Source organism: Genypterus blacodes, unplaced genomic scaffold (assembly GCF_046128005.1).
Source record: "Genypterus blacodes isolate CSIRO-AG114 ecotype Tasmania unplaced genomic scaffold, CSIRO-AGI_Gbla_v1 ptg000055l_1, whole genome shotgun sequence".
Lineage (NCBI taxonomy): Eukaryota > Metazoa > Chordata > Actinopteri > Ophidiiformes > Ophidiidae > Genypterus > Genypterus blacodes.
In genome coordinates, this window is record NW_027466867.1 from 772,307 (window position 1) to 797,127 (window position 24,821).

Consider the following 24,821-nt stretch of genomic DNA (forward strand, 5'->3'; position numbering starts at 1 on the left):
AACTGCTCTGTGACTGACGCGCTATGGTTACGCTGCACAAATTTGGTCCTTGAGTAAAGATTTATTTCATCACTAGCTGGTCTGAACCTTTTAATTTAGTCTCCAGCCCTCCTAATATATAATAATTTAGTGATTGCTGTACTTCCTTCTCTGTGGCTTCTCGGTTCTGATGTTTTTGGACCACAGTGGTATTTTGGCATCTCTAATTGTGCCTGTACTTTTAGTGCAGTGAAGGTAGGAGTCGGACCCAAAGGTTGTTCAAACAGCTGTCCCTGCCGAGTGAACTTAGTTACGTAGCGCTGGCGTTACTTCATTCAGCAAATATAAACCCCTGAGTCAACAGGAGATTATCAGAGCTTCTCCCGTTGCTCAAGCAAGTTAGAGGTCAGACACAGCAACAGTCAGATTCCAAGGGCCAGAGATGTGTGCATGTTATACTGAGAAGAACCCAGACTGAGAACTTTAAAACGTTTAAAGAACGGTATTGTTTTAAATGCGCTCCAAGCCCGGTAACTTAACATGGAGGAATGGAGAAAGAATGGACGCTTATCTGTTGCAAGCCATGCCTGCATTCACTGTAAATGAGCTGTGCCTACATACACAAAGCCTTTGTGTGCGCTTACATAAACCTGCATGTAACAACTTCAGCTAGTGTACACACACACACACACACACACCCACACACATACCCACACACCACTATTATTCTGGCAATCCTGTGGTTCTTTTTTCTCTTTTTTCTGGCTGACAGATGGCATCGCTGTCACTGCGCATGGCTCACAGCTGGAGCTCGGCATCAGATTGATTAAAATGGCACCGAGTGAAGTGAAGCAATAAATTTAAACAGTTTATAAACGGGATACGCAGTCATCATCAGAGGCCCGTTCCAGTGGGATGACATGTATATTATCCAACATAGCGGAGTGTGTAGAAGGTTGTGTTGTAGATGGCACGAGAAGTGAGGTTATGATGTACACATGTGCTGTTTACACGGGAAAGAATGGGATGGAAAGCTAATTGGGCCTGCAAGTCTGAGAAAAGGGATCATTTATGGTTCATTTAGCATGACTAAGCCTGAGGTGAAGTCCATCTAAAGCCTGATTTAGTAAGACTTCATCATCATCAGCTGCTGTGGTGCTGAGTGGTGAACAAGTCATTACCTCCTTTTATTGCTAGACTGATTATCTGCAAAAAGAGCTGTTGCTGTCACATGCTTCATATTTTTGGTAGGGTTATGTAATCGTTGTCTTTTGAATGCGTAACTACAAGGAACAAAAATATCACAGTGTCCACGGTGGTTGCTAACAGGAACAGTTGGCGTTGTGCAGAGTGTTGTATCACTGTGCGGTGTGAAGCTTGGCAGCAAACGTGGGTGGGCGGTGTTAGAAGACAGTTTTGAAAGACCACATGGCAGACCGTGTGGGCATGTACAATCTAGTCGGTTGCTTATTTAACGTATCTTCCGTATTGTGTGTCTCCAGCCCAGCACTCTGCCCCAGGGGACCATCAACATGAACCAGTGCTCCGACGTGGTGGATGGAGAGTCCAGGACGGGGCAGAAGAGCTCGCTGTGCATCCTGACCCCTGAGAGAGAGCACTTCATACGGGCCGAGTGCAAAGAGATTATCAACGGGTAAGAGACCAACAGGGAGGGAACACAGAGAGAAGAAATACAAACGTGGCTTCATAAATCATCTTAAATGTCTGCCTTTACGTGATCAATCCGGTTTGATGTCGCCGCGTCTTGAGAGAGGGAGAGAGGGAGAGAGAGAGAGAGAGAGAGAGGGAGAGAACTTGGAGAAAGGTTGAAGTGTTGAGTTCACCTGCCAGTCAGTGCTGCCAGAAACAGCTCTGCCCCCTGCTGCCTGTGTTGGGTTTTGCTCTCAGAGTGAAGCGCAGCAATGACAGTGCACATTCTTAAACTCTCCCCTCCTCCGTGCCTCTCTACCCTCTCACCGTTTTCCAGCCCCTATTAAAGCCCGGCCACAGATCACACCACACCAGCTGTAACGTAGGCCTAACTCAGCTCTCTGCCACGTTCAGAGCGTTCCTGCACTGCGCTCCCCTCTCAGCAGCTCCCTGCATCAATATTACACCGCTATTCTTAGGAAAATCTGATTCACGACACCCCCTCGCCGCTCTATTAGCTGCTCTATCCCAGTGCGAGCCTCCTATCATCTGCTCTCCTATGTGTTGGTTGTGGGCCAGCCTGCACACACACACACACCCACACACACACACACACATACACACGGCTCTGGCAGATATGTTATCTGACAGGATCTTGGCCAGCGCGATTAACGCCGGATTAAGGATTCTCTGATATTTTAATATATATTTTTTCCACCGATGGTGTTAAGCTCTTGACACTGTCGCTGATCCACACATCTCCCTCTCCCATCTGGGTAAATAACCGGTTATGCAAGCGCAAATAGTCAGCGTAAGATGAAAACCTCTCTGGATCCTGCACACAAGAGTCGAGAATGGAAAAAGAGCGAGAAGGGAGAAGTTTCTAAACCTCATCTGTACTGTACTCTATAAAAAAAAGCCTGGTTGTCTGGACAGAAGCGTGATCTATTCATTCATTTATAATTGTGTTTGCAACTGTGGTGTGGAAACTGGCAGCACAGAGCATCCAGAGCTTTCACACTTCAAACTAATGGGTCTGATCTTTGATGCCTCTGTGTTAGATTGGGACATTAATGGGTTAATAGTGACTCTGTCCAATGGCTTCCATATTACACCTAACATCATTGTTAATCCTGAGGTGCAAAAATAAACTGTGGGGGAGAAACCACATGTGAGTGGAATGGGCTCTGGGCTTTGACCCTAGAATGTCTTGTGAATGTTTAGACAGTGGTTAAAGGTAGAGCGCTCAGCACGGGGCTGTGATGTGTGTCAGGGTTCAGACTCAGGCTCAGCCCGGCCCCCCTCGCCTTTGTCCTAATTACGATCGACCTGTAAAGGATGCAGGGTTTTCTGTTGTGTGCGTTTAGCATGTCAAGCCTGTCACCCTCAGGTCAGAGATGTGACCTTGTCCCCGTTTCTAGGTGGCAGGAAGCTCTGACTGTTTACCCCAGGACCAACAAGCAGAACCAGAAGAAGAAACGCAAAGTGGAGCCACAGACTCACCAGGTAACGCACCTCCCTCCCTCACACACACACACACAACCCGAGTGTGTCCTTTAAAGTGTCCTTGGCCAAGACACTGACTCCCTGCCAGCTTTAAAGGTGCTGCTCATTAGGTAACCTTGGCACAGCGGCCACTCTTAAGAATGCGTGGAGAAAGAACGAGACAGAAACGAGACACGCTTAAATCCAGCCGAGTAACTGGAAACCAACACACAATTTGTGTTTAATAGCCGGAGAGCGAAATGAACGCGAGTCAAACTAGATTTTTGTTTTCAGAATATCAAGTGGCACCATTTTCAAGCCATTTGTGTCACAAGCAGGAGACAAACAAGGCCCATAGGGAGGGGAGATGCAATTTTCATGTCAGCACAAGCTCACTGAAGTCAGGTGATCTCCCAAAGTAGCAGTGTGTGAATGTACATCACCGTAATAAGGTTTCTATGACAAAATGAGATTGGGGATTGGATGTTATAACCTGCAGACCACCCAGCTCAGGATACATGCAGGTCCTCACCTTCCCTTCCTTTTTTGATCTGAAGCCAAACGCGGTGAGTGCGAGCGAAAATCCTCTCTGATTCAGGGCGCCGTCTTTAAACAACACACACACACTGAACTTCACGCTGACCTTTCTGCGCTCACTCACACAGCCTGTTTTGCAGACAATAGCGCAGTGACGACCCTGACCTGGTCCCATGCCACACACACACACACACACACACACACACACATCAGTTAAGCGCCGGCTTTCTGTGTCGTAGGGATTAACAATACTTCTTTGTGTGGATATTTCTACCCACAATGCTCTGTAATTTGTCATGATATACAGTTACCGCTCTGCCTTGTGCGCAGTCAGCACTTGAGGTTGCCTCGTCATAGTTTTGGCTCCACTGTCTTGTCTCCATGTTATCCCATTGGCTCCTCCATGGCAATTTGCAAACACTTAGTTTTAAACAATACAACTAATGCAGGGTTCACTCTCCGTTTGAAGCAGTGAACCCCACATCTGTTGCCGTTCCTGCTCCTCAGTCAAGACTCCAAGGCCGAGCCATGTAGTTAAGCTCGATAACGTGTCGGTGTGAGGATGCTGACTGCTCATCTCGTCTCACTTTGTGCCATTATTCCTCCGGCCTCCAGAGAGCACATAGGTTGTCACAGTTCCTTATCCGCTCTTGCTTTAAGGCTCACCGTTGCCGTAGTGCTGCAGTGTCAGCCCTTACTTCTCTACTTCTAAAGTTCCTCACCTACTTTCACACAATAATAATAGGAAAGGCTTGTAAATACTTGGGCGCAGAAGTGTCTGTTTGCCTTGTGGGTGTCGCCCTGGAAATGGAACACTTGACAATGGGTTCGATGGGAAAAAAAACAAACACGCGACACAAACTGGTGATGAAACGTCGCCTCAGTCAGTCATGTGTTTGATCTGCAAACAGCCTTCAGCAAGAACCAGATTGACTTCTTACCCACATAAATGATGCTAATACTTCGCCCTGGAACATAAACCATCGTAGTGAGGGAGGTGATAGTGCGTAAAGTAAAGTAGGACATTAATGAGTAGATATAGATTTTATAACTAGCAGTACATTAACATTCAAGGCTTTTTGTGATTGGCAGGGTGGAGTAACGCCAAGCCAGTGTTTTTCCACTGAAGACATGAATGGACACCCAGTGAGTTCAGCCTTGGCCCAAACTATTCACCCTTCTTCACCCTGAGTGGCTTTGAAATCCCAACCTTTTATTTGTGGCACCTTTAATTATGATCCTGATCAATGGAGGTGAAGGGGCAATGAAGTCGACGCTCCCTTTGCTTCTCTTTCTGTGACTGAGAGAGATGATTAGCGGCACAGTGGCATGTTGGTGATGATGATTTCAGGCTCCCTTTGCTTTGGAAATTTTGCTTTTGCTTCACCTCAAATGATCTGCAGGTCTTCTGATGGCCAAACTGTAAACACATCAGTGATTATTTTTTCTTAAAATCTTTATTATATGATTCAAGTGTGTGTGTCTTCTGTTTTTTTGTCACTTGTGAGTCTTTGTACTGATTTCTTTTCCTTGAATGATGTTTGTCTTGCTGGCTCCCAAAGATCCCCCCGTCTAGAATCTGTCATGATGCCATTATGAAGAAAGACTTAACTGTAATCCAGAATTTGACTGAAACAAAAGACATAGACATCCCAAGTATAAAGTGGTAATAGTAAAGACATGATGACTGACACTAGCGGCTGTAAACAATGAGTCCTATTGTTTCCTCATCTAATAACTATTGACAATGAGCTCAATATGCAGCAAATGGTCACTGAATTCTCATTTGTATTTCCTTAATTCTTCCTTAATTCTCCCTCCTTCTCATATTCCTACACTGTAGTCTCTCTGTGACCTCACCTCCCCTCTGCTTCCCTCCTCTCATCCCCGCCATCCAACCCCGATCCCGACCCAGGAGCCCGGCCCGGCCAAGGTGACGGTGACCAGCAGCAATGCAGGCAGCATCCCGTGCCTGCCCAGCAGCATCGCCAGCGCTGAGCGCGTCCCAATGAGCCGTGCCAGTCTGTGGCAGGAGGAGGGCAGATGGATGAGGACCACCATCCCCTGCAGCCGCAGTGCCTCCTGTATCAGCCAGTTGGCCCAGAGCCAATCAGCAGACGCCAGTAACACCACCCAAGATGGTGAGGACGGAGGGAAAGAATGGGTTTATTGACCTGCTGTACCTTTATTACTGCTGTTTTTTAACTCTTTGATAGTGAAAATGTGGTCACTTTGGGAAACAGTTATGTGGTCAAAGCAAACACATGAACACACTACATCGTTTCTGTTAAATCATCAACACCCGTCTTTGCACTCGTCTTTTGTTCCTCAGATGGCAGCACTGTGAGCACCGGACGCAAGGTACGAGTGGAGAGCGGTTACTTTTCCCTGGAGAAGAACAAGTCGGAGCCGTCCACACAGTCTGCTTCACAGCCTTCCCAGCTGCCACAGCCTCCCCAGCACCTCCCCTTGACTCCCTCAACATCCTCCTCATCATTAGGAACCCCCAGCCACAGGTACAACTCAGAGTCAGAACCTCTGAACTCCCCTTACCACCCATCCCCAGACCCTCTTCCCTCCCCAGGTACCCTTATTTCCCCCACCTACTCCACCATCAGCTCCTCTCAGAGCTCACTGGACTCTGAGCCCAGCAGCTCTGCGCCCGCCTGGGAGGGGCGCGGTGGCAGCGGAGGGAGCACAGGTAGTGTCAGTGGTGTAGGAGGCAGAGTGGGCCGGTCTGGGAGGGAGTACGCCGTGCTGTCGGACGTGCCACGGGCTCGCCGGTTGAGCTACCGTGAGGCGTTCCGCTCGGACAAAAAGCGGCAAGAACTGCGAACGCGGACACGGAGTCCCGGCAGAGAGGAGGTGGCTCGGCTGTTTGGGGAGGAGCGCAGGTGAGACGGCGTAGATGAGGGATAAGACCTTGTAACAGAACAATTAAGGCATGCAAACATCTTAATTATGTGAAGTACTGCCTACCCTAGTTTAAAAGTAATTTGCTGTTAAACATGTATGTGAATTAAGGGCATGCATTTCTTTCTGCACCTTTTCTGTTGGTTTCTGCCTCTTTGCTCTGGCTACTCTGCTAGTTGGTTTTGTTGTTTGGATCTGTTTCAGGGGCTTTTGAGGGGAGCTTCCTCAGAGCTAATCCTCTACCAACCCTTCTGTCCCTGTCCCAATGCTGTCCCCTGCTGGTCACCGCTGATACCTGCTTTCTATCATTTCATCTCTGCACAGAATGGGAGCGCACGCAAAACACAATACACATATACTATACCTATATACTCCTACATTAACACGCAGAATAGCTGAATTTGCAGTTTAGTCTCCTATTTTTCTCATAACATGTAACAAATGTGGGTCTCAAGATAATGTGAATTGTATTTTCATTGCTGCTACTTCTGCAATCTGGTTATGAATCCAGTTACCCAAAGAGTAAGCTATCTGACACATCTTCCTTTTAATATTTCACCATGTAACACGACTCTTTAATTCTTTGACATGCCTGTTTCTCTTTGGGGATACATATGACTTCCACCTTAAGTTGCACATTGTTGTCTATGAACGACACTTTGAGTCTAAACTCCTACACTCTGTGTTGACGAGCTGTTTACAGTAAAGCAATCTGTGCTCACAAACAAGCTGATCCATCAGGACAGGAGTTTGGCTCAAAGTAGCTTTCATAGTTGAAGCTCTGGTCTTGTTTTTAATGCTTTCTGATTCAACCACCATTGATGATGATGCACTGCGGTGTGTTCATAAGATGGGAAATAGAAGTGCTGTCAAACAATTAAAGCACTTTTATTGAAAGGGCAAAACATGGAAGTGTTTGTCAGGCAACTTTTTGTCAAATTGTGAGTGACTTGTGTTGTTTGTTTGTAAAGAAATGTCCCTGTGTCTCTTAGGCGTACTCAAATCATCGGACGGTTTGAAGAGGATCAAGTGGAGGAGTGTATGGACACGAGCAGCGCCGTGGAACCCCCTGTTAACACCGTACAGATCCAGAGACAAGGCCGTGCAGAGAGACGCTGCCTGTCTAGCAAACATGTACTGTCCTCTCCTCCTGAATCACTAAATGTTACATTCTAGCCTGCACACGGATATGAAATAATCTAAAGTCGGGCGTGTGGTGGTTTTATATTTATAGGATTTGTCATTGGATGCTGGGAAGGAGCGTTCTGTCCCCGATGTGTCCAGCTCCACTTTTGCCAGCTTGAGAAGAGCCAAGTCACTGGACCGCAGAGTCACCGAGTCATCAATGACTGTGAGTTCAGACCGTACCCCAAACCTTTACCAAGCAATGGAAAGTGGAGCACTCCATCATTTAAAGGTCGCCTGAAACGTCCCTGCACTGCAAAACTCTGAAGTGATTTATGTGAAAGAGGAAGCTGGGGAGGGAAATGATAAAGGAAAGGATTTAGTTTTAATGTAAAAGTAGTTCTAACTGGGTCACAGCAGCAGCAGCAGGGCCGGGCTTTTATTCTAAATATATTTTTGACATACTTAGAGAATAGAACAATAACACAGTAAGGTAATACACTCAGGGACACACAGTAGCAACATGGAAGAGAGAGATTAACATTGTTGTCATAACTCTTCAGCACAGTATGTGAGTAGGGTCAAGGACAGGTTGAACATGTAGACCACCTCTAAAAAAAACTCACTACTTTAAACAAAACTAAACCCTGATGTACTGAATCAAGCTTATCTATCTGATGATCACTCTGTCCCGGAGTGAAGCATCTTTACAACTTTGTTTAAGAGCCAGATAGCCAGAAGAAAAAGCCCCAATGTGAGGAGAAAAGGTGATGTCATTGATGAGTTACAATGTGTCACAGTAGGATTAGAGCAACTACTGAACGCTGCGCTGGTGTCTGCTGAGGTCTAACCAGCAGCAAAGCAGGTCTCCTCAGGGAATGCAGCTGGGGGGTCATCCTGTCAGTGTGCGGTTGGTCCTTCTGGCTGAGCTGCAGCTGCCAGAACCCCCCCACCCACCCCACCACAGACACACACTCACTGCTGCCGCCACTGATGATATAAATAGGCGGCACGGAGGCGGCCGTAGTCGCGCTAGTGTGCATGAGGCAGACTGACAGAAAGGAGCAGACTGTCAACATACGAAGTGTGCTGAGGGCCGGGGCGGTTAGTGCATCAGAATGACTCTCTGCCAGACGGTGACTCCACACCTGATGAAGCTCAAGATAAACAAGGTATTGTTCAGTGAGCAGGAGGCAGAGTTTGAAGGGAGGATTGACTTTAGCGTCTATAAGCGGAAGCCCTGCTTGGTTTCAACCTGCGGCAGTTTGAGTTTCACAGGGGGAAGTCGCCAGTCAGTCTCCTCAGCTAGAAGCACATATTGGCCCCTTGAGCTGAGGTGGCGATCTTTAAATGTACAAACGCTGTAAAGAAAGGCGGCGGTTATATATTCCATAAGATTCCATGAGTGATGAAGACTCTGGAGGATTTTTAATGCAATGGGAAAACTGGAAAAAACAGCTGAGGTTGGGTTTGGAAGGCACCACCTGAAAAATCTGTCCCTCTGATTGTTCCTGTGCCTTCTGTGTGCTCAGTCCAAGGCCTCATCTTTACAGGCTGGCAGCTGAATTGTTTATCGTTGTTTTTTTTGTTATTATTATCTTAATCCAGTCGCATGACATCAAATCACGTGGTTGTAATTTTGTCTTTACTGCAGCCCGATCTGTTGAACTTCAAAAAAGGATGGATGACCAAGCTGTACGAAGATGGCATGGTAATTTGTTTTTATTAGTGGGATTAGATGACTTGAGACGTTTGCCTCTGGCCCATATTAAAACATCATAAATGTCATGATATAAGTTACCGCGGGCGCTCGTGAAATAAAACTGTTAATGTCCTTTTCCCCCCTGCAGTGGAAGAAACACTGGTTTGTCCTCACAGATCAGAGTCTGAGGTACTACAAGGACTCAATAGCTGAGGAGGTAAACATGTTTCCCAGCAGAGTTTGTAAATGTTTCTCATCTTAAGGAGTTTTATTTGCTCATATTATGTATTTGTGCAATCAGGCTTCAGAGATGGACGGCGAGATCGACCTTTCCACGTGTTACGACGTCAAAGAGTTCCCCGTGCAGCGGAACTACGGCTTCCAAATCCTGGTGAGTATGTTGACTTACTCCATCAGTGTCATTAATCACTTGTAAAAAAACAAAATGTGGAGTTGAAATGCGTCGCCCCTGTGTCCTTCCAGGCTATAAACAGCCTCACACAACATGTGAGGCAACTTAAGGTATCAGGTGTTTTAAAACAATTCTTTGTCTGTCACTTGACTTGTCATCTCTGGGTCTGACATCATCGCAGTCTAAATCTGACGCAGGTGTTGCCATGTCGTCCTCCTGAGCACACGCCCGCCATCCGCCACATGTTTACCTAACCTCCCTCATTCAAAGGCCCGGCCCTGTGTCCACAACGGCTCAATATAGCATCAAAACAGGCGTGGACAGACAGCAGCGTGGGCCGTAGTGCTCATGCTGTATATCTTATATCTTATATTTGGCTTTAATCCCCAGCATATTGCTTACTGCACCTGTACGCTTCTCTCCTTTTGGTTCAGAGGGGTTTGTTCTCTCTCATTTCATATAGATGCATATTGACAGTACAGATGTGGGTCTAATAGAGGAGTGAAGTAACTACAGGGTCGTTCCTTTTGTTTACATTGGACTGGCTTCAGCCTCCGCTGGCTGTATTCTGAGGGGGGAAGTCATAAATAGAGGGGAGGGGATCGTTGAACAACACGGCTTTAGTGACAAGAAATTAATAACTCTTGTATTTATATCTAGTCTCTTTGCAGCAGGGTGGAAGTGGCTCTGTCCTCAGCTTAGCTGCGGCGTGAGCGTGTGCAAAGAATGTAATTCACCTCATGGGGAAAAACAACATTCATCATCCTGATCATTCTTCTGCAGGAAGTCATTTAGAAACTGTCCAGAAGCTTCTTTTAATAGCTGCCTTGTCTCATCCGTGTCAGTCTTGTCTCACGATGTCTCGCCTGTCTGTTTCCAGTGTAAAGAAGGAGCTTGCACCCTGTCGGCCATGACCTCTGGAATCCGCCGTAACTGGATTCAGGCGATCATGAAGAATGTGCGACCCGCCACCGCCCCTGATGTCACCCGGTAAATACCCAGAGAGTGACACGGACACACTGGCAGACTGTTTTCCTCCCAATGTTTGAATCTCAATAACTCCTCTCACTTCCACCCTTCTGTCCTCTTTCTCTTCCTCCCTCCACCGGTATTTTCACCCTGCTCCCAGGAAAAACATCTCTCTGAAACTATCCGTTCTGAAGCCCAGGTTGGAGTGCTTGTGTGTTGAATCCCCCCCCTCCTCCTCCCCCTCTCCTCCTCCTCCTTCTAAAACAGTGATGTAATTGCTCGGCAATGTTAGCACCAGCGTGTCTGTCGTCCTCTCCCGTGTCATGTGATTGTTGAGTAATGTCTCCCTCGTCAGTCGTGCCACCGTAGAGACACACGCACACGCACACTCCCACACACACACACACACACACACTGCACCTCATACCTAAGTCGTCCCTCTAGAACACACTTGCCTCCTCCTACCTTGATACGCAGCACAGAGTTGTTCTCATGGTAATTTGCTGTCATGCTTTGACTCATTAGTCCGACTCCTCGCTCGGCTCTCTGGAGGGGGAATGTGAGATATTTTTGGCATTTCTGCATGGACGCCTGGCAGACACCTTCTCTCTCATCCTGCAGGCTCTGTCCCGTCTCCTCTTCCTCCTCCTCCCTCCTCTCACCTCCACACAGACATGATGAAAATAGACGATTCGGTCGAGTCGACCTTTTAACACTAAACGAAGCAGGCAGTAAACACATTCTTTACATTTAGCTGTAATATGTGTAGGGGCATTAACAAAGGTAATCCGTCTGTCTGTCATCGTCCCAAACCCCTCAATCATCCCTGTGGACGCCAAAGCTTCACTGAGCTCTGTGTTCTAATAATATGTTTGTTTCTGCTTAGATGCACTCCTGTGATTCTTATCATGCTGCACTGTTATACGATGCTGCACTGCCAGACGTGTCTGCACTGTGTGTTGTCCAGCAAAGCTTTATGTATAGATTCCTATAAGTAGAAGTGTTTCAGTCTATCACCAGGCTGTGGTTGAAGTCGTCCAGTGTATCATTTCTCTTCTCCTTCTGTCTCCCTCAGATCTCTGCCTGAGGAGAAGGCTGATGCCCAGGTGGTGTTGGAGCCGTGCCCTCAGGACACGCCCGCCTCCACCCCGAGTCCCGACGCCCCCAAGATAGCTGTACACACGCAGCTGGCCGGCAACAGCGTCTCCGCCTCCGAGCCGCGGAAAAGCCGGGTCCGCGAGCGCAGACGAGAGGGCCGGTCCAAGACCTACGACTGGACCGAGTTCAAGATGGAACGCACAGAGAAGCCCGGGAAGCAGAGAGCAGACACGGTGGACCTCAGCTCGTCGTTCTCCACCACCACGTCCTATTGCTCCTCCTCGTCCTCTCCGTCCTCTTTAGCGTCCTCGCCTGTTTCTAGCTCCTCTGTGTCGTGCCCTCAAACAACTTCCGTCACGGCCGCAGAGGAAGAAGAAAAGGAGAATGTGAGGAAGGGCATCCTTCTGCACAGTGCGAGCACTGCAAACCACATGCCAAACTCTCAAACTGTTACCACGACGACCACATCCAACACGACATCGGGGGCACAGCCGCCGAGTCCCGAATGTCAAGAGACAGACGGTCAAGGGAGGATGGAGGTAGACTGTCCCACCGCCGTGCACACTGGCAGCGAAGAGAAGAGCAGGCAGAAGGACAACAAAGGCTCAGATGTCCAGGAGGAGATCGAGCAGCGGTGGCATCAGGTGGAGACGACGCCTTTGAGAGAGGAGAAGCAGGTGCCCATCAGTACGGCTGCAGGACAGACGGCCAACTCTGACAGACTGCCTGCACACGAGCTCGCCGCTCTACTGGACAAAGAGGTACGCCTCACCTCATCCTCCTCACATTTGTCATGTTTACGGGCCACATTCTTTAACTCTGTGTGCTTTTTTCTTTTCTTTGTGCAGCTGGGACAGAAGCAGAAGGAGCTGGAGCGGCTGCAGAAGCAGAACAACAATTTAAAAGAGCAGTTAGAGGACGCTCTGGGGAGAGAGCAGAGTGCCAGAGAGGGCTATGTGCTGCAGGTACAAGGGAGGGGTCATGACCTCTTTACTGACAACACCTGGGTGACAAATCCCATCATAAGCATTCTGTCGTCTGTAGAGAAGTTTCAGAGAAATGTAAAGTAGAATACTTTGGTCACAACTTTAAATATGATAGATTCTATAGCCTGTTGGTCCGTTTGAGATCAGACTGATGTGACCCTGTTACGTGTGTGTGTGCGGTTCTACTAACGGGTGTGGGTGCTCAGTCTCTCACACTGATGCGTGCATGGTTGTGGTGTTCTTGGCATGAATTTTCACTAACGGTGTTTTGTGGAGTTTCACATCTACCGGGGAGGTAAACTGATCTGATCTGGTGTGTGTGTTTAAGGTAAGAGTCCTCTGATCTGAAGCCTTCTCTCTGTGCTTTTTCTCTCCTCATCACCTGTGCCTCACCCCCCCTCCCCTGCTCCATCTCTGCACGCTGTTTTGGGTGTTTCACTACTGCAGATTCATATTAATTCCTTTATACGTTCTGCATGTTAGCCGTACATCGACTATCACAGAAGCAGGATGTGTGTGTTAGGACATTACATCACATTTATCTGACCAGTGTTGAACATGAGCTTTAGTGTTTGATCACTTTTTATTTTGTTGTTGTTTTTGAGGCGTAGTGATCCATTTCACTTTCCAATCATCTTCTGAAAAAGCACAGTGAACGCTTTGAGACAAGGATTCTCAAAACAAAGAGCGTTCCCTCCATGTTGATATGGGGAGAAACTGTTCCCCTGGTTCCCCTGAGATGTGGCTCTCTGTGTATACAGAGACGTAAAGTGATGTCATTAATGAAACTCTCTAATCAATCTTTTCAAGAGCGCGACATCGCCCTCCACCTCGCCACACAAAGTGCCATGGCAACGCTTGCACAAGCTTAACAAAGACTTGCAGGGCGAGCTGGAGGCCCAAAAGCACAAGCAGGAGACGGCTCAGCACCAGATACGAACGCTAAAGAGGAGTTACACTGAAGCCCAAGATGCTGTAGATCGCCACGACGACGACATCCAGGCCCTGCAGAGCAAACTGGCCTCTGCCATGGCTGAGATCTTTGCCAGTGAGCAAGCTGTGGCCCGCATGCGCAACGAGCTCAAGCTAGAGCAGGAACGCTCCAAGGAACACGAAGAGGAATACGGACGCAACGAAGCCACGCTGCGAACCCAGCTGAGGGACAGCGAAGATCGCCTCCGTGACGTAGAGGCCAGCCTCTTAGAGAGGAACCAGGCCCTCAGGCACCTGGAGCAGCAGCAGGCTCTGCAGCGAGACCACATGAGAGAGGTGCAGAGGCTCCAGGAGAGGCTGCAGGAGGTGACGGCCAGACTGAATGCTACTGAAGAGGGCCAGGCGCTGAAGGAGGAACGTCTGAAAAAGGAACATTATAGCATACAAGAGAGTCATGAGAAGGAAAGGCAAAGTTTATGCAGAAGATTAGCCGAGGTAGAAAGTGCAAGGAAAGATACAGAGGTGAGACTGCTGGATGCTGAACAGCAGGTGGAGGCCTTGATCAGAGGGACGCAGGCCTCAGGAGGAAAGGAATGCATGGAGGACATGCTTAAGTTGCAAGAGGAGCTGGCCCAGAGGTCTGACGTGGTGGAAACGCTGAGGGAAAGTGTCCGAAGGCTGGAGGAAGAGAAAGGACATCTCACATGCCGCTGTCAGGAGCTTCTCAACCAGATTGCAGAGGCGGATCGTGAGGTGCACAAGCTCCACAAACGTCTGGAGACAGAAGAGGCAGACTACTGCACCCTGGAGCAGTCGTATGAGAGAGCCACGCAAGAGTTCCAGAAGATGAGCCAGTTCCTGAGAGAAAAAGAGGAGGAGATTCGCCAGACCAAGGAAATGTACGAGAGGCTGATGGAACGAAAGGAGCAGGACCTGAAAGAGGCTCTGGTGAAGATGACCGTCCTTGGCAACAGCTTGGAGGAGACGGAACAGAAGCTGCAAGCTAAGGAGGAGCTTCTCTGTCAGATGAGTCAGAGCCTGCTGGCCAAAGCTGAGCCCTGCAGCGCTGAGAAGGATCTGCAGGCCAAGCTGGTGGTCGCAGAGGACCGGATAGCCGAGCTGGAGCAGAACCTCAACGCCTTACAGCTCGGCTACGCTGACCTACGCATGGAAAGGCAACACATTCCAGAAATGCACATAAAGGGAAAGATGAAGACGTCGGCCTCGTTATCATCAAACGCAGAGCTCCCGCTTCTCTTTGACAACACATCCCCAACACAGAACTCCTCCGATGGTAAAGATCCTCAAGCCAAGAGACAGAAAATACGTTTCTCCAGTATTCAGTGCCAAAAGTACATGAGCGTAGAGTCGCTGGAGACGAGCCATGTGAGCAGACAGACAGGTAACCAGGATGGAAACGAAGACATCAGCGAAGCAAACAGCTCCTCTGACGTCACATTCCACTACGCCAGCGACCCAGAGAAGTTCATCTCCATCATACACGCCTTAGAGACCAAGCTGCTCTCCACCGAGGACAAACTGAGGATTCTCACACAAAATCTGGAGGAGCAACGAAGCGCCCAGGCAGATAACCTCCCGAGGTCTGATCCCCAAATGAGCGATAAAGAGCCCGACCAAGAGTCAAGTCATGGAAGTGAAAGTCAGATTGTTGTGGCTAACAGCCAGTACGCTAAGGCCCTGGCCTGTGTGGAGAACAGTCGAGAGAAAGTGGGGACCATTCTCAGCGGCTCTCATTGTTCCATCGACTCACAGCTGCACTCCCTGTCAGCGATAGAGAGCGAGCTGTGTAACGCCTCGCTGCACATCAGACGAGGACAAAAGACCCTGGAAGGAACGTCGATAGTGTTCCGTCAGAATAAGACCCAAGACACGCTGGATGAAGAAGCAATGCACCTCTTTGCTAAAACCTTATCCTTTGAGGCCCTGGTGTTAAATAAGATGGCTTTGTTGATACAGACGTCACAATCTGACCTCCTGCAGGGCCTGGCTGAGGTATGGAAAGACATCGACCTCATCAAGAAGAGCGATGAAGGCTGCTTGGCTATAGTTTATGCTGACGTCCTGACCAGGAAGCTCATGCTGGAGAGTGCCTTCTGGAAGGATGTGGAGAAAGCCCAGACGCAGTGTGAACACACAGATGGGGGTAAAGCAAGAGAGGGCGGAGTCTCGATGGAACCGGACCTGAACGCCACAGTTATCTTTAACACACTCATCAAAGCAGAACTAGCTCACTCTGTTCAAAACGTTAAACTTTGCTACGAGGGCAAATTCAGAATATTGAGAAAGGAGCTGGCTGAGGCCCTGAATAAGCTCCAGCAGAGGGAGGCGGCTCTGGACGCCATCCTTGACGCTTCCAGAAGCTCCGATCTGAAAAATGTCATCAAAGAAGTCAAAAGTAACATTGGCTTTAAACACAAGTCAGCTGATCTTCCTCCTCCTGACCTCGCTCCCTATATGGAGCAGATAGAAATGGAAGAGGCCAGAGAGCTGGCAGAGGAAGTCACAGATAGGCTTTTACCCGTGGATGTGCCCTGTTGTGCCGTCGACTCAGTCGAGTCGTTGCAAAGCGCTCAGGACAGCCTGGCTGCTGAGCTTCAGAGACAGGCGGCCATCCTCCAAAGGTTTGCTGTAGAGATAGAGAGCGGAGGCAGCAGCCATCCTGAACTGGCCAAGATGATCCACGCTCTCTCAGGGCCCCAAACTTCACACAACCTAACAAGCACCTCGCTGTGTATGCGCGAGGCCCTGATCCAGGCTCAGGTGGCTTATGTGGCCTGCAGGTTACGAGCCATGCACGAGCGAGACCTGAGCTGGTGCCAACACACCGGCCAGAACATGGACGCCCTCGTCCAGCAGCACGCCCGCAGTGTCAGTGAGATCCAAGAGAAGTATGAAGCCTCCTTGCAGAAGGAATGCCTGAGCTTCACCGAGACGGTGGCCACTCTCCGGACGGAAAACCAAACGCTAAAGAGCGAGGTCAGCCAACGGATGAACCAACTCTCCCATCAGCAGGAGCAGCTGGCCCTCCTGGATCAGCATTTCCTACGGGAGACTGCAGAGCTAAAGCAGAAGCATCAGCAGGAGCTAAGCCAAGCAGAGCAAGGCCGCGCCTCCACAGAGCTGGCCCTCATGGAGACCACAGTCGATAACCAACGGAAGCTAGAGGTGCTGCTCATGGACATGGACACCATGGAGGAGCGGCACGAGAGTCACGTGAGGAAGCTGGAGGAACAGTTTGAGCAGAGGATCTTTGAGCTTCAGCACATCCATCAGAAGGAGATTCAGAACCTGCACACCCAGTACATGGAAACCATCGACGGCGTTCAAGAGCACCAACATGGCAAAGCAAATCCTGAGGACCCGACGCCAATGGAAGAGGAGGACCAGGGGAAGGGGGGAGGGACACACACAGTGTTAGAGACCGACTCCATGGTGGTTCTTAAGGACAGGATCCAGGAGCTTGAGACCCAGATGAACTCCATGAGGGACGAACTGGAGAACAAGCACCTGGAAGGAGACGTGGCCAGCCTGAGAGAGAAATACCAGAGAGACTTTGAGAGTCTGAAGGTTTTTGCTCTTTCATTTTACTTTAGTCAGTTCAGTAAATGAGTAATGAGTCGTAGATGAATAGAAGAATAGCTTCACTTTAGTCCTTTAGTTTACTAATCTTCACCAAGAAACTAGAACTGAGAAATGGCATGAATCCATATTTAGTTTAGTGGATTTAGTTGATAGCTGATTCATTCTTATATCTTTATTAGCGCTGAAGTACATTCTGATGATTAAACACTTCTTTCTTTAGCCTCTTAGTGACACACAGCCTTGCCGGGACGAGACGTTCACTGCTTTACTTGCTCTCTTACTAACCTAGTTTGGGTTTTAGATTGCATGGCCTGTATCTCTGTGATTCTGCTTGACAACAACAACAACATAGCCTAGTGAACTCCTAACAGATACTACACTGAATGAATAGTCACTAACTGAAACACAGACGATGTATGGAAAGTCAGTTTTGAGACGACCCCGGCTGTTGACTCTCTGCCCCCCCAGGCTACATGTGAACGCGGCTTTGCAGCGATGGAGGAAACGCACCAGAAGGTGATAGACGACCTCCAGAGGCAGCACCAGAGGGAGGTCTCCAAACTCATGGAGGAGCGGGAGAGGCTGCTGGCAGAGGAGACGGCTGCCACTATTGCTGGTGAAAACACAACTCTGTTATTTCATCTATTCTATAGCACTGCTGTCATCACCTCATCATCAAATCTGTGTAACACAATCCATCTTTACCTCAAAGCTATTGAAGCGATGAAGAATGCACACAAAGAGGATCTGGAGAAGACCCAGCGCTCCCAGCTGAGTGGACTGAACTCAGACATCGATGAGCTCCGCTTACAATACGAGTACGTTCACTGGCAAGACTGCATTTTCTGTTATTATTCTTTATGTGAGGATTGAAATGGACAAAGCCTGAGTTGTTGTGCTCAGTAAATGAATGAATCTGATCCTGTAGATAAGAACAGAATATGAGCAGGTTATGTGAACACTGGATAATTGTTATGGTAGCTTGAAATGGAATTAGAATAGAAGTTGATGATCTAACTGTCCTCTGCAGAGAGGAGCTGCAGTCCATCCACAGGGAGCTGGAGGTTTTGTCAGAGCAATACTCCCAGAAATGTCTGGAGAACGCTCACCTGGCCCAGGCCCTGGAGGCTGAGAGGCAGGCCCTCAGGCAGTGTCAGAGAGAGAACCAGGAGCTGAACGCACACAACCAGGTCAGGATGAGGATACCAGCACACACACACACACACACACCCAAATGTTTCTCTCTACGGTTTAAGAAACAACTGAAATATTCCCCAACAGGAACTGAATAACCGGCTGACTGCAGAGATCACGCGAATGCGCTCCTGCTTCACCGGGGAGACGGCCTTGTCAACGCTAAGCCAGGGCAAAGACATCTATGAGCTGGAGGTATATAGACACGCACTCATACACACACACTCACACACACACTCACACACGTGTGCGCATCAAGGGTTTTGCCTTCTAATGCTTTCCCTTCCATCTTCTAGGTGCTGCTACGAATTAAGGAGTCAGAGATCCAGTATCTGAAACAGGAAATCCACTCGTTGAAAGATGAGCTGCAGTCAGCTTTAAGGGTAAACAACAACAACAACAACAACAACTTCAATACTTAAACGCATGAACTCACCTTCTACCTGTTACTAAGTGCCAATTCTATTCATTTCCCCCATCAGGATAAGAAATACGCCACAGACAAATACAAAGACATCTACACCGAGCTCAGTATCGTAAAGGCCAAGGCCGACTGCGACATCAGCAAACTGAAGGAGAAGCTGCTGATGGCCACTGAGGCGTTAGGAGAGAGGACCGAGGACGGGACGGTCACCACGGGATACGGTGAGACGACTGCCTAGATCTTTTAATTGATTCATTAAAATGCCCCAGTCGGTCACTAACGCCACCTATCCCATATGTGCATGTGTTTTTAGATATCATGAAATCAAAAAGTAATCCAGACTTCCTGAAAAAAGAGTTATCCACCAGCAGCAAGCAGAGACGAGGCGGCAGGTCAAAGGTGAGGCGGCGGGTCATCGTCTGTCACTCAAGCTCCACACTGGCTGGGTGTTAATCAGTATAAATATACATGTATATATGTGTGTGTGTGTGTGTGTAGCCTGTTGTCTGGTAAGTGCGTCATCTTCTGTCGTCCTTCTCTGTCCCATCAGTGTGTCACTGAACAGGACTCATGGGATAGCTGACACTCCCACTGTGGGGTGCTCCCCCGCCCTCCCCCGCCCCCAAGATGTGCTGTAGGTATAGCATGGCGTGTAGAGCGAGCATGCCCTCCCTCACCTCGCATGACCCACCTCTTCCTTCCTTCCTTCCTTCCTTGCCCTAGCTGTACCTCCTCAGCGTTTGGTAGTGGAGCGCCCACCTGCTCTATAAACCGTCGCAGCTGCCAGCATAAACGGATCTATAGACGGGAGAGTTTGTTGACGACATCCTGCTCAATCCGTTTTGTCTTTCTTTTTGTGTGTTTTGCTCTGCGTGTGTCTTTTGGTTTGTCTAAACCTCTAACTCTTTTACGGTTGAAGCTGTTTCTTTGAATACAATGTTTACTATTACTCTGGTGTCTGCAAGTAGAGCAGCTCATCTCCAAGAAAGCCTCTTTGTGCGTTTGTGTGTGTGTTACAGACTGACGTGTCCTCTCTCTCTCCCTCCCTCCCCAGAGCCTGAAAGAGGGACTAACCGTGCAAGAGCGCATGAAGCTTTTTGAGGCAAAAGATTCCAAAAAGATTTGAAGACCTGAAGCTCATTTCCCCTTTTTTGTGAGCCTTTTATGTGGGTTTTTTTTTTAATCCACACTATTCAAGGGCACGCTGCCATCACTTCATCAAGGCTCATAGGAAAGAAACACACACACACAATCAATTCTAAACTAGGACCGGCTGCTTTCCGTGCTTCTAACGAATCGTCCTCACTCTTTGTGTTTAGTTTCTCTTCACGGACGAGTGTCTGGACTTTTCCTCTGCATTTACTGGATCGATCCTGTGTACGTTTTTATTTAGTAATTATTACCTTGATATGTAATCTGTCCAGGATGGAGACGTGTCAAATGAAGCTGTGAGAAGGATACAGTGACAGCAGTGTGTGTTTTGTTTTTGTTGTGGATCCTCCAAAATGCCAAAATGGACAGCAATACACAGTATGAATAATATATATTTCCCAATATGAATTAAGTATCTGCTGTATTTTATTGTTACAGTTTCTATATCTTAATAATTTTAATGTTTAATGTTGCACCAGTTGTTGTCCATAACTACTGGAGATGTGGAAGCGTATGGGTTTGCTATCTGCTGTACTTACAACTATGGTTTGATTGATAGTGGAGGAATAATGTGACGCTTAAGTTGCTTAGTGTGAGAGTTTTATAAAATTAAGAAAAAAGGTGTGCGTGTGTGAAAAGTGTAAAGGTGAGTGGGGGGGTTGGCGGGAGGGGGCTGCACTTATCACTTGACTACTTGAGGAAGCCGTTTTGTTTGAATCGTCTCAGATCAGTGCAACCAAACATCCCCACGTCTCATCAGTGAAGTCTTTGTTCTTTTTTAGATCTTTTAAAAACACAAAATTTGACTCAGCGTTTTTGATTTTAGTGTGCGTACCATCTGGTGAAGGCTGAGGCTGTATAGTTAGGACTTTGCATGAGTATCATTTGAATGGCAGAGCGATCACGTCGCTTCAGATTTCCCCCCCCGACTTTTTCCCGCTTTAGTGCTAAACTCTTTCACGTTGACGAGCTTTGCTTTTGCGAGTCGTACTGTTAAGGTGACGACAGTGACCACACGTGTTGCTGCTGGAGGAGCACTTGGCCCCCATCCCTCTGACCTCTCACTGAAATCTAGTCGTGCCTCAGCTGAGTGAAGACAGTACACACACCCATGAAACCTGTGCAGCTATGGATACACACTGTATAGTATTCAAATCACGCCTTGTATATATATATATGCCACACGGAAGACTTCTGTGTTTTCTTTAAACTTGTACCTTGCTTACTAGCTTCTATATGAACGATATATGAATATTTTTTATTTTCAACTTGAATGTATAACGTCGAATAAATGAAGTGTTTCGAAAATTCCTGAGTTTATTTTTTCCCTGCAGAGAAGCCGGATGAGTTTGGCTAAGAGAGTCCAAACAGGATGCAGTAAATGTGTGTGATGAATGGGAGTGTTATGAGGTAAACATCATCACATCTGTCCGTGAGTGACACAGCACCGGGCCGGCCCATCTGCAGCTTTTACGATGGTGGCGTCGCCCTCCCAGCTGAGCCATCATGACGTCATGGCGTGGAGATCCGTCCGGGCCTGATGGAGGATCAGACGCATGAGGTTAGGGATTTAAAATGTGTCAGATTTTTTAACTGAATCTCAAGTTTACTGATATTGTTAAGCAAATGTTGTTTTTTGGGGGGCTTTTTATTGAAATTATGAAATTAGCAAAAGTTCTTCTGTACATTTTTGTTTCAGCCGTGCTCTTAAATGACCAAAGTGTACAAATGAACAGAAAACAAGAATGAAAGCACTTGAAGATAAACTCCAGGTATACGGGTGGAAGATACAGTCATAGTTTATCAGTTTGTCTTTCATGGTCTCTGTCTTTTCGGGGGCCTATGGTGAGGTTGCAGTTATTTTGGGGGCGGAAACCCGCTGGAGCATCATGTGGAGGACTTGTTAACTCCATCAGCTGCTCTTATAGTCTTTGCTTGCCCGCTGTGTTTCCTGTCTGCATCCAGGCTCGTATGACAGAGCTGCTGTGTGTGTATATGGTCAGTGATTGAGCCATGGGTGCAGCCTGAGCTCCTGCAGGGTGGGACGGTCCTCAGGGTCCAGGGACAGACAGCTGTGCAGAAAGCTCTTACATCCTGGAGACAAGAGAGACACAAACAAGAGAAGTGAGTGAGTCAAAGGTGCGGACAAAACAGAACCAGACTGCACCTGCCAAAGTACACAAAACAATAGTGATGTCATCAAACTAACCAAATGATGCCATCCACACAAAAAGTTACAAGTGATGTCATCCAAACGTGCGTGTGTCTTACCGTCTGTCAGCCGGTTGCGTATTCTGATGCACTTGCGGATGAATTTCATCGTCTCAAATTCCCGCCGATGCAGCATTTCAAATAGTGCCACGCCCACCTGCCACACTGTGGTGGGGTGGGGTTTGTAGATGCTGCGCTCGTGCCACTCCGGGGGGACGTGTAAGGCCGTCCCTGCAAGAGATCACAGTGATGTCATTTTCCATTTCATTCGCTTCAAGTCAGGAGCTTTGTTTTTATGTCAATTATCCCAGAAATCTTACCACAGAAGATTTTGAACCTTGACCCCTTTCGTACAAAGCAGCCCAGGCCAAAGTCGATCAATCGCAGGCGCGGGACCGCTGAGCTCGTGTCTAACAGGAGGTTCTCCAGCTTGATGTCGCGGTGAAACACGTTCTTCGACTGAAGCTCCATGGTGGCGTCCAGCAGCTGCTTCACTATGACCTGAGCGAGAGAAGGCAAAACAAATGAAACTGTTTTGGGGTTAAACAAACTACAGGCAAGTGGAAAGATGTTTGTCCCTAAGCTGCCTTACCACAGCTTCCTCCTCCTTCAGGTTGCCTCCTCTCTGCAGACAGTAGTTGCACAGGTCTATGCAGGGGTCCGGCCTCTCCATAACCAGAATCAGCTCGTCGTCCAGGTGCAGCCAGTCCACCAGGGACACGGCGGCAGATGTCCCCGGTGCTCCGGTCGAGGCCAGCGCCTGCATGAGGGCCACCTCCCGCGGGAAAGTCATGCCTTTGTATTTCTGAAATAAAGTCGTAGTTGTCAAGCATAGAATTCTACTTACAAACTCATTATGAACTCATGGTCAGGGTCTTAATAATCTGCACCTTTGAAGCTTGTTTGCAAAGGGATTAGCTTTCATTTGAGGCATCTGAGATAAACAGTAGACGGAAAACACTCACCAGATAATCCAGGCAGTCGTCGTCCAAGACATATTTGATGGCCACGGACAGATTGTCTTCTTTCCTCTTCCCGGCGTAGACGGTTCCAAACGATCCTGTGCCCAGTCTGTGCAGCTTCTCGTATTTATCCTCAAACTCTACAACACAGAAACAATCATGAAGACACGTTCTCCCTCATATAGAGCCCTCCCGTGTTCAGGAGATCACCTTTTTTGATGACCTCTGAACTCCTCCTGTCTCTCCCCCTGGGCTGACGCTGCGTCTGTGCAACGGTGTCGGTTGTGTTACTCTGGGAGTGAATCTTCATCCTCTTGCTCGGCCTTTCCTGATCAGAGCTGCTCCCTCTCTTTCTCTTCCCCCCGATGCTGCTGCTGCTTTCTGCCACCGAGCGATTCCTCATTGTTTCCGGGCTAGGATTGAGATCCACCACTCCACTGTCACACAAAACCACTAAATGGACACACAAACAATCCATTCATTACACGTTTTCCCTTTTACAAATCATTTCTGTGTTGAATCTATTATTAAGATTCAGTCGGAGCGGAGCTTACATGTTTGGATGTCCTCTGAGATGTTGGTGCCTTGGGTCATAGGGGTGAAGGAGAAGGCGGCGTCTTCCTGAAGGACCGTCCGTCTCATACTCCTCGTCCTCACCTTGTCCATCATCACATTGTGTGTTGCAACAGTGTTGATACTTTCTAGCACAGAGTAATTCTCCAGCGTTGCCAGGTTGCTGAGGTTGAAAACCACCGTCCCTACAAAAATAATCACAACATAACTCACACAAACTGTAAAATGAGCCTAAATACTTCAGGAATCTCATGCAAACCCAAACGTACTACCTAATGGTGTGTTCTCCTGGCTGATGCTTTGGACCCCTGACAAGCTCCCCAGTGTGTCCCTGCTGCAGTGAAGACGAGCCACGCAACACTCAGGTAGAGACACTTAACATACATATATACATCAGTGAATGTCATGTTTCTAAATAACCATCCTTCGTTTAGTGATTTTAATAATTAAACTTCATGTCACACTCCTCTAAAACTCCATCTTACTTGTTTGGTCGCTCTCTGTACTGCTGCAGCCCTTCTCTGTGTCCATAGGGAGGTTATTTAGCCCACGTTGGTCCATGAACGAGGCTAAATTGATGTGATCAGCCGTCACTTTGCTCTACTTAAATAGGAATGTACAGTCTGCGTGTGTGACGTCATTACATTTCATGACCGGCGTAATAGTGAACAATTGTGTTATTTTTATTTATGTATTCAAACCCGGCGTAATAACCGTAAACTTAGTATGTCATGAGTAGTGAGTTTAACGCGATAAGAGAAGTGTGTTACAGTTTTTCGCTATGTTTGTAAGTCAATGACACAAATCGTCAGCGGGTGAAGTGAGTATACGTGTAATACCATATTGTCGCCGCTAGGTGGTAGATGTAGTGTGTTGTCAGAGTTGGTCATTGCTTATAACTATGGGGAAATAT

At 48.0% G+C, this 24,821-nt stretch overlaps 2 protein-coding genes across 9 annotated transcripts in view; one reads left to right on the plus strand and one right to left on the minus strand.

Moving 5' to 3' along the window:
• LOC143002207 (myosin phosphatase Rho interacting protein) overlaps positions 1-24,821 on the plus strand; it is a 203,029-nt gene that overhangs the window by 17,598 nt on the left and 160,610 nt on the right. Inside the window, exons 4-26 of one of the 8 annotated variants that reach the window (XR_012963764.1) lie at positions 1,482-1,633; positions 3,051-3,135; positions 4,744-4,797; positions 5,495-5,792; positions 5,984-6,545; positions 7,557-7,698; positions 7,799-7,915; positions 9,344-9,400; positions 9,540-9,608; positions 9,693-9,782; positions 10,684-10,793; positions 11,848-12,631; positions 12,719-12,835; positions 13,667-17,377; positions 17,861-18,008; positions 18,105-18,210; positions 18,423-18,582; positions 18,674-18,781; positions 18,883-18,969; positions 19,069-19,231; positions 19,324-19,409; positions 19,561-19,648; positions 20,065-21,459. Coding sequence is in view for 5 of the 8 variants with exons in the window: in XM_076152191.1 (XP_076008306.1) it covers positions 1,482-1,633; positions 3,051-3,135; positions 4,744-4,797; positions 5,495-5,792; positions 5,984-6,545; positions 7,557-7,698; positions 7,799-7,915; positions 9,344-9,400; positions 9,540-9,608; positions 9,693-9,782; positions 10,684-10,793; positions 11,848-12,631; positions 12,719-12,835; positions 13,667-17,377; positions 17,861-18,008; positions 18,105-18,210; positions 18,423-18,582; positions 18,674-18,781; positions 18,883-18,969; positions 19,069-19,231; positions 19,324-19,409; positions 20,065-20,136 (7,278 nt within the window). In the remaining 3 variants the exon portion in view is untranslated. Of the gene's footprint in view, positions 1-1,481; positions 1,634-3,050; positions 3,136-4,743; positions 4,798-5,494; positions 5,793-5,983; positions 6,546-7,556; positions 7,699-7,798; positions 7,916-9,343; positions 9,401-9,539; positions 9,609-9,692; positions 9,783-10,683; positions 10,794-11,847; positions 12,632-12,718; positions 12,836-13,666; positions 17,378-17,860; positions 18,009-18,104; positions 18,211-18,422; positions 18,583-18,673; positions 18,782-18,882; positions 18,970-19,068; positions 19,232-19,323; positions 19,410-19,560; positions 19,649-20,064; positions 21,460-24,821 lie in introns of those variants that run through there. The other 7 variants (XR_012963763.1, XR_012963762.1, XM_076152196.1 and 4 more) reach the window with 7 other exon arrangements.
• On the minus strand, positions 22,162-24,439 carry LOC143001873 (serine/threonine-protein kinase pim-3-like). The gene is made up of 6 exons (XM_076151713.1): positions 24,394-24,439; positions 23,920-24,093; positions 23,339-23,475; positions 22,966-23,178; positions 22,694-22,874; positions 22,162-22,604 (listed from the first exon to the last, which is right to left on the minus strand). Exons 1-6 carry the CDS (start codon positions 24,437-24,439, stop codon positions 22,162-22,164), a joined length of 1,194 nt encoding a protein of 397 aa, XP_076007828.1.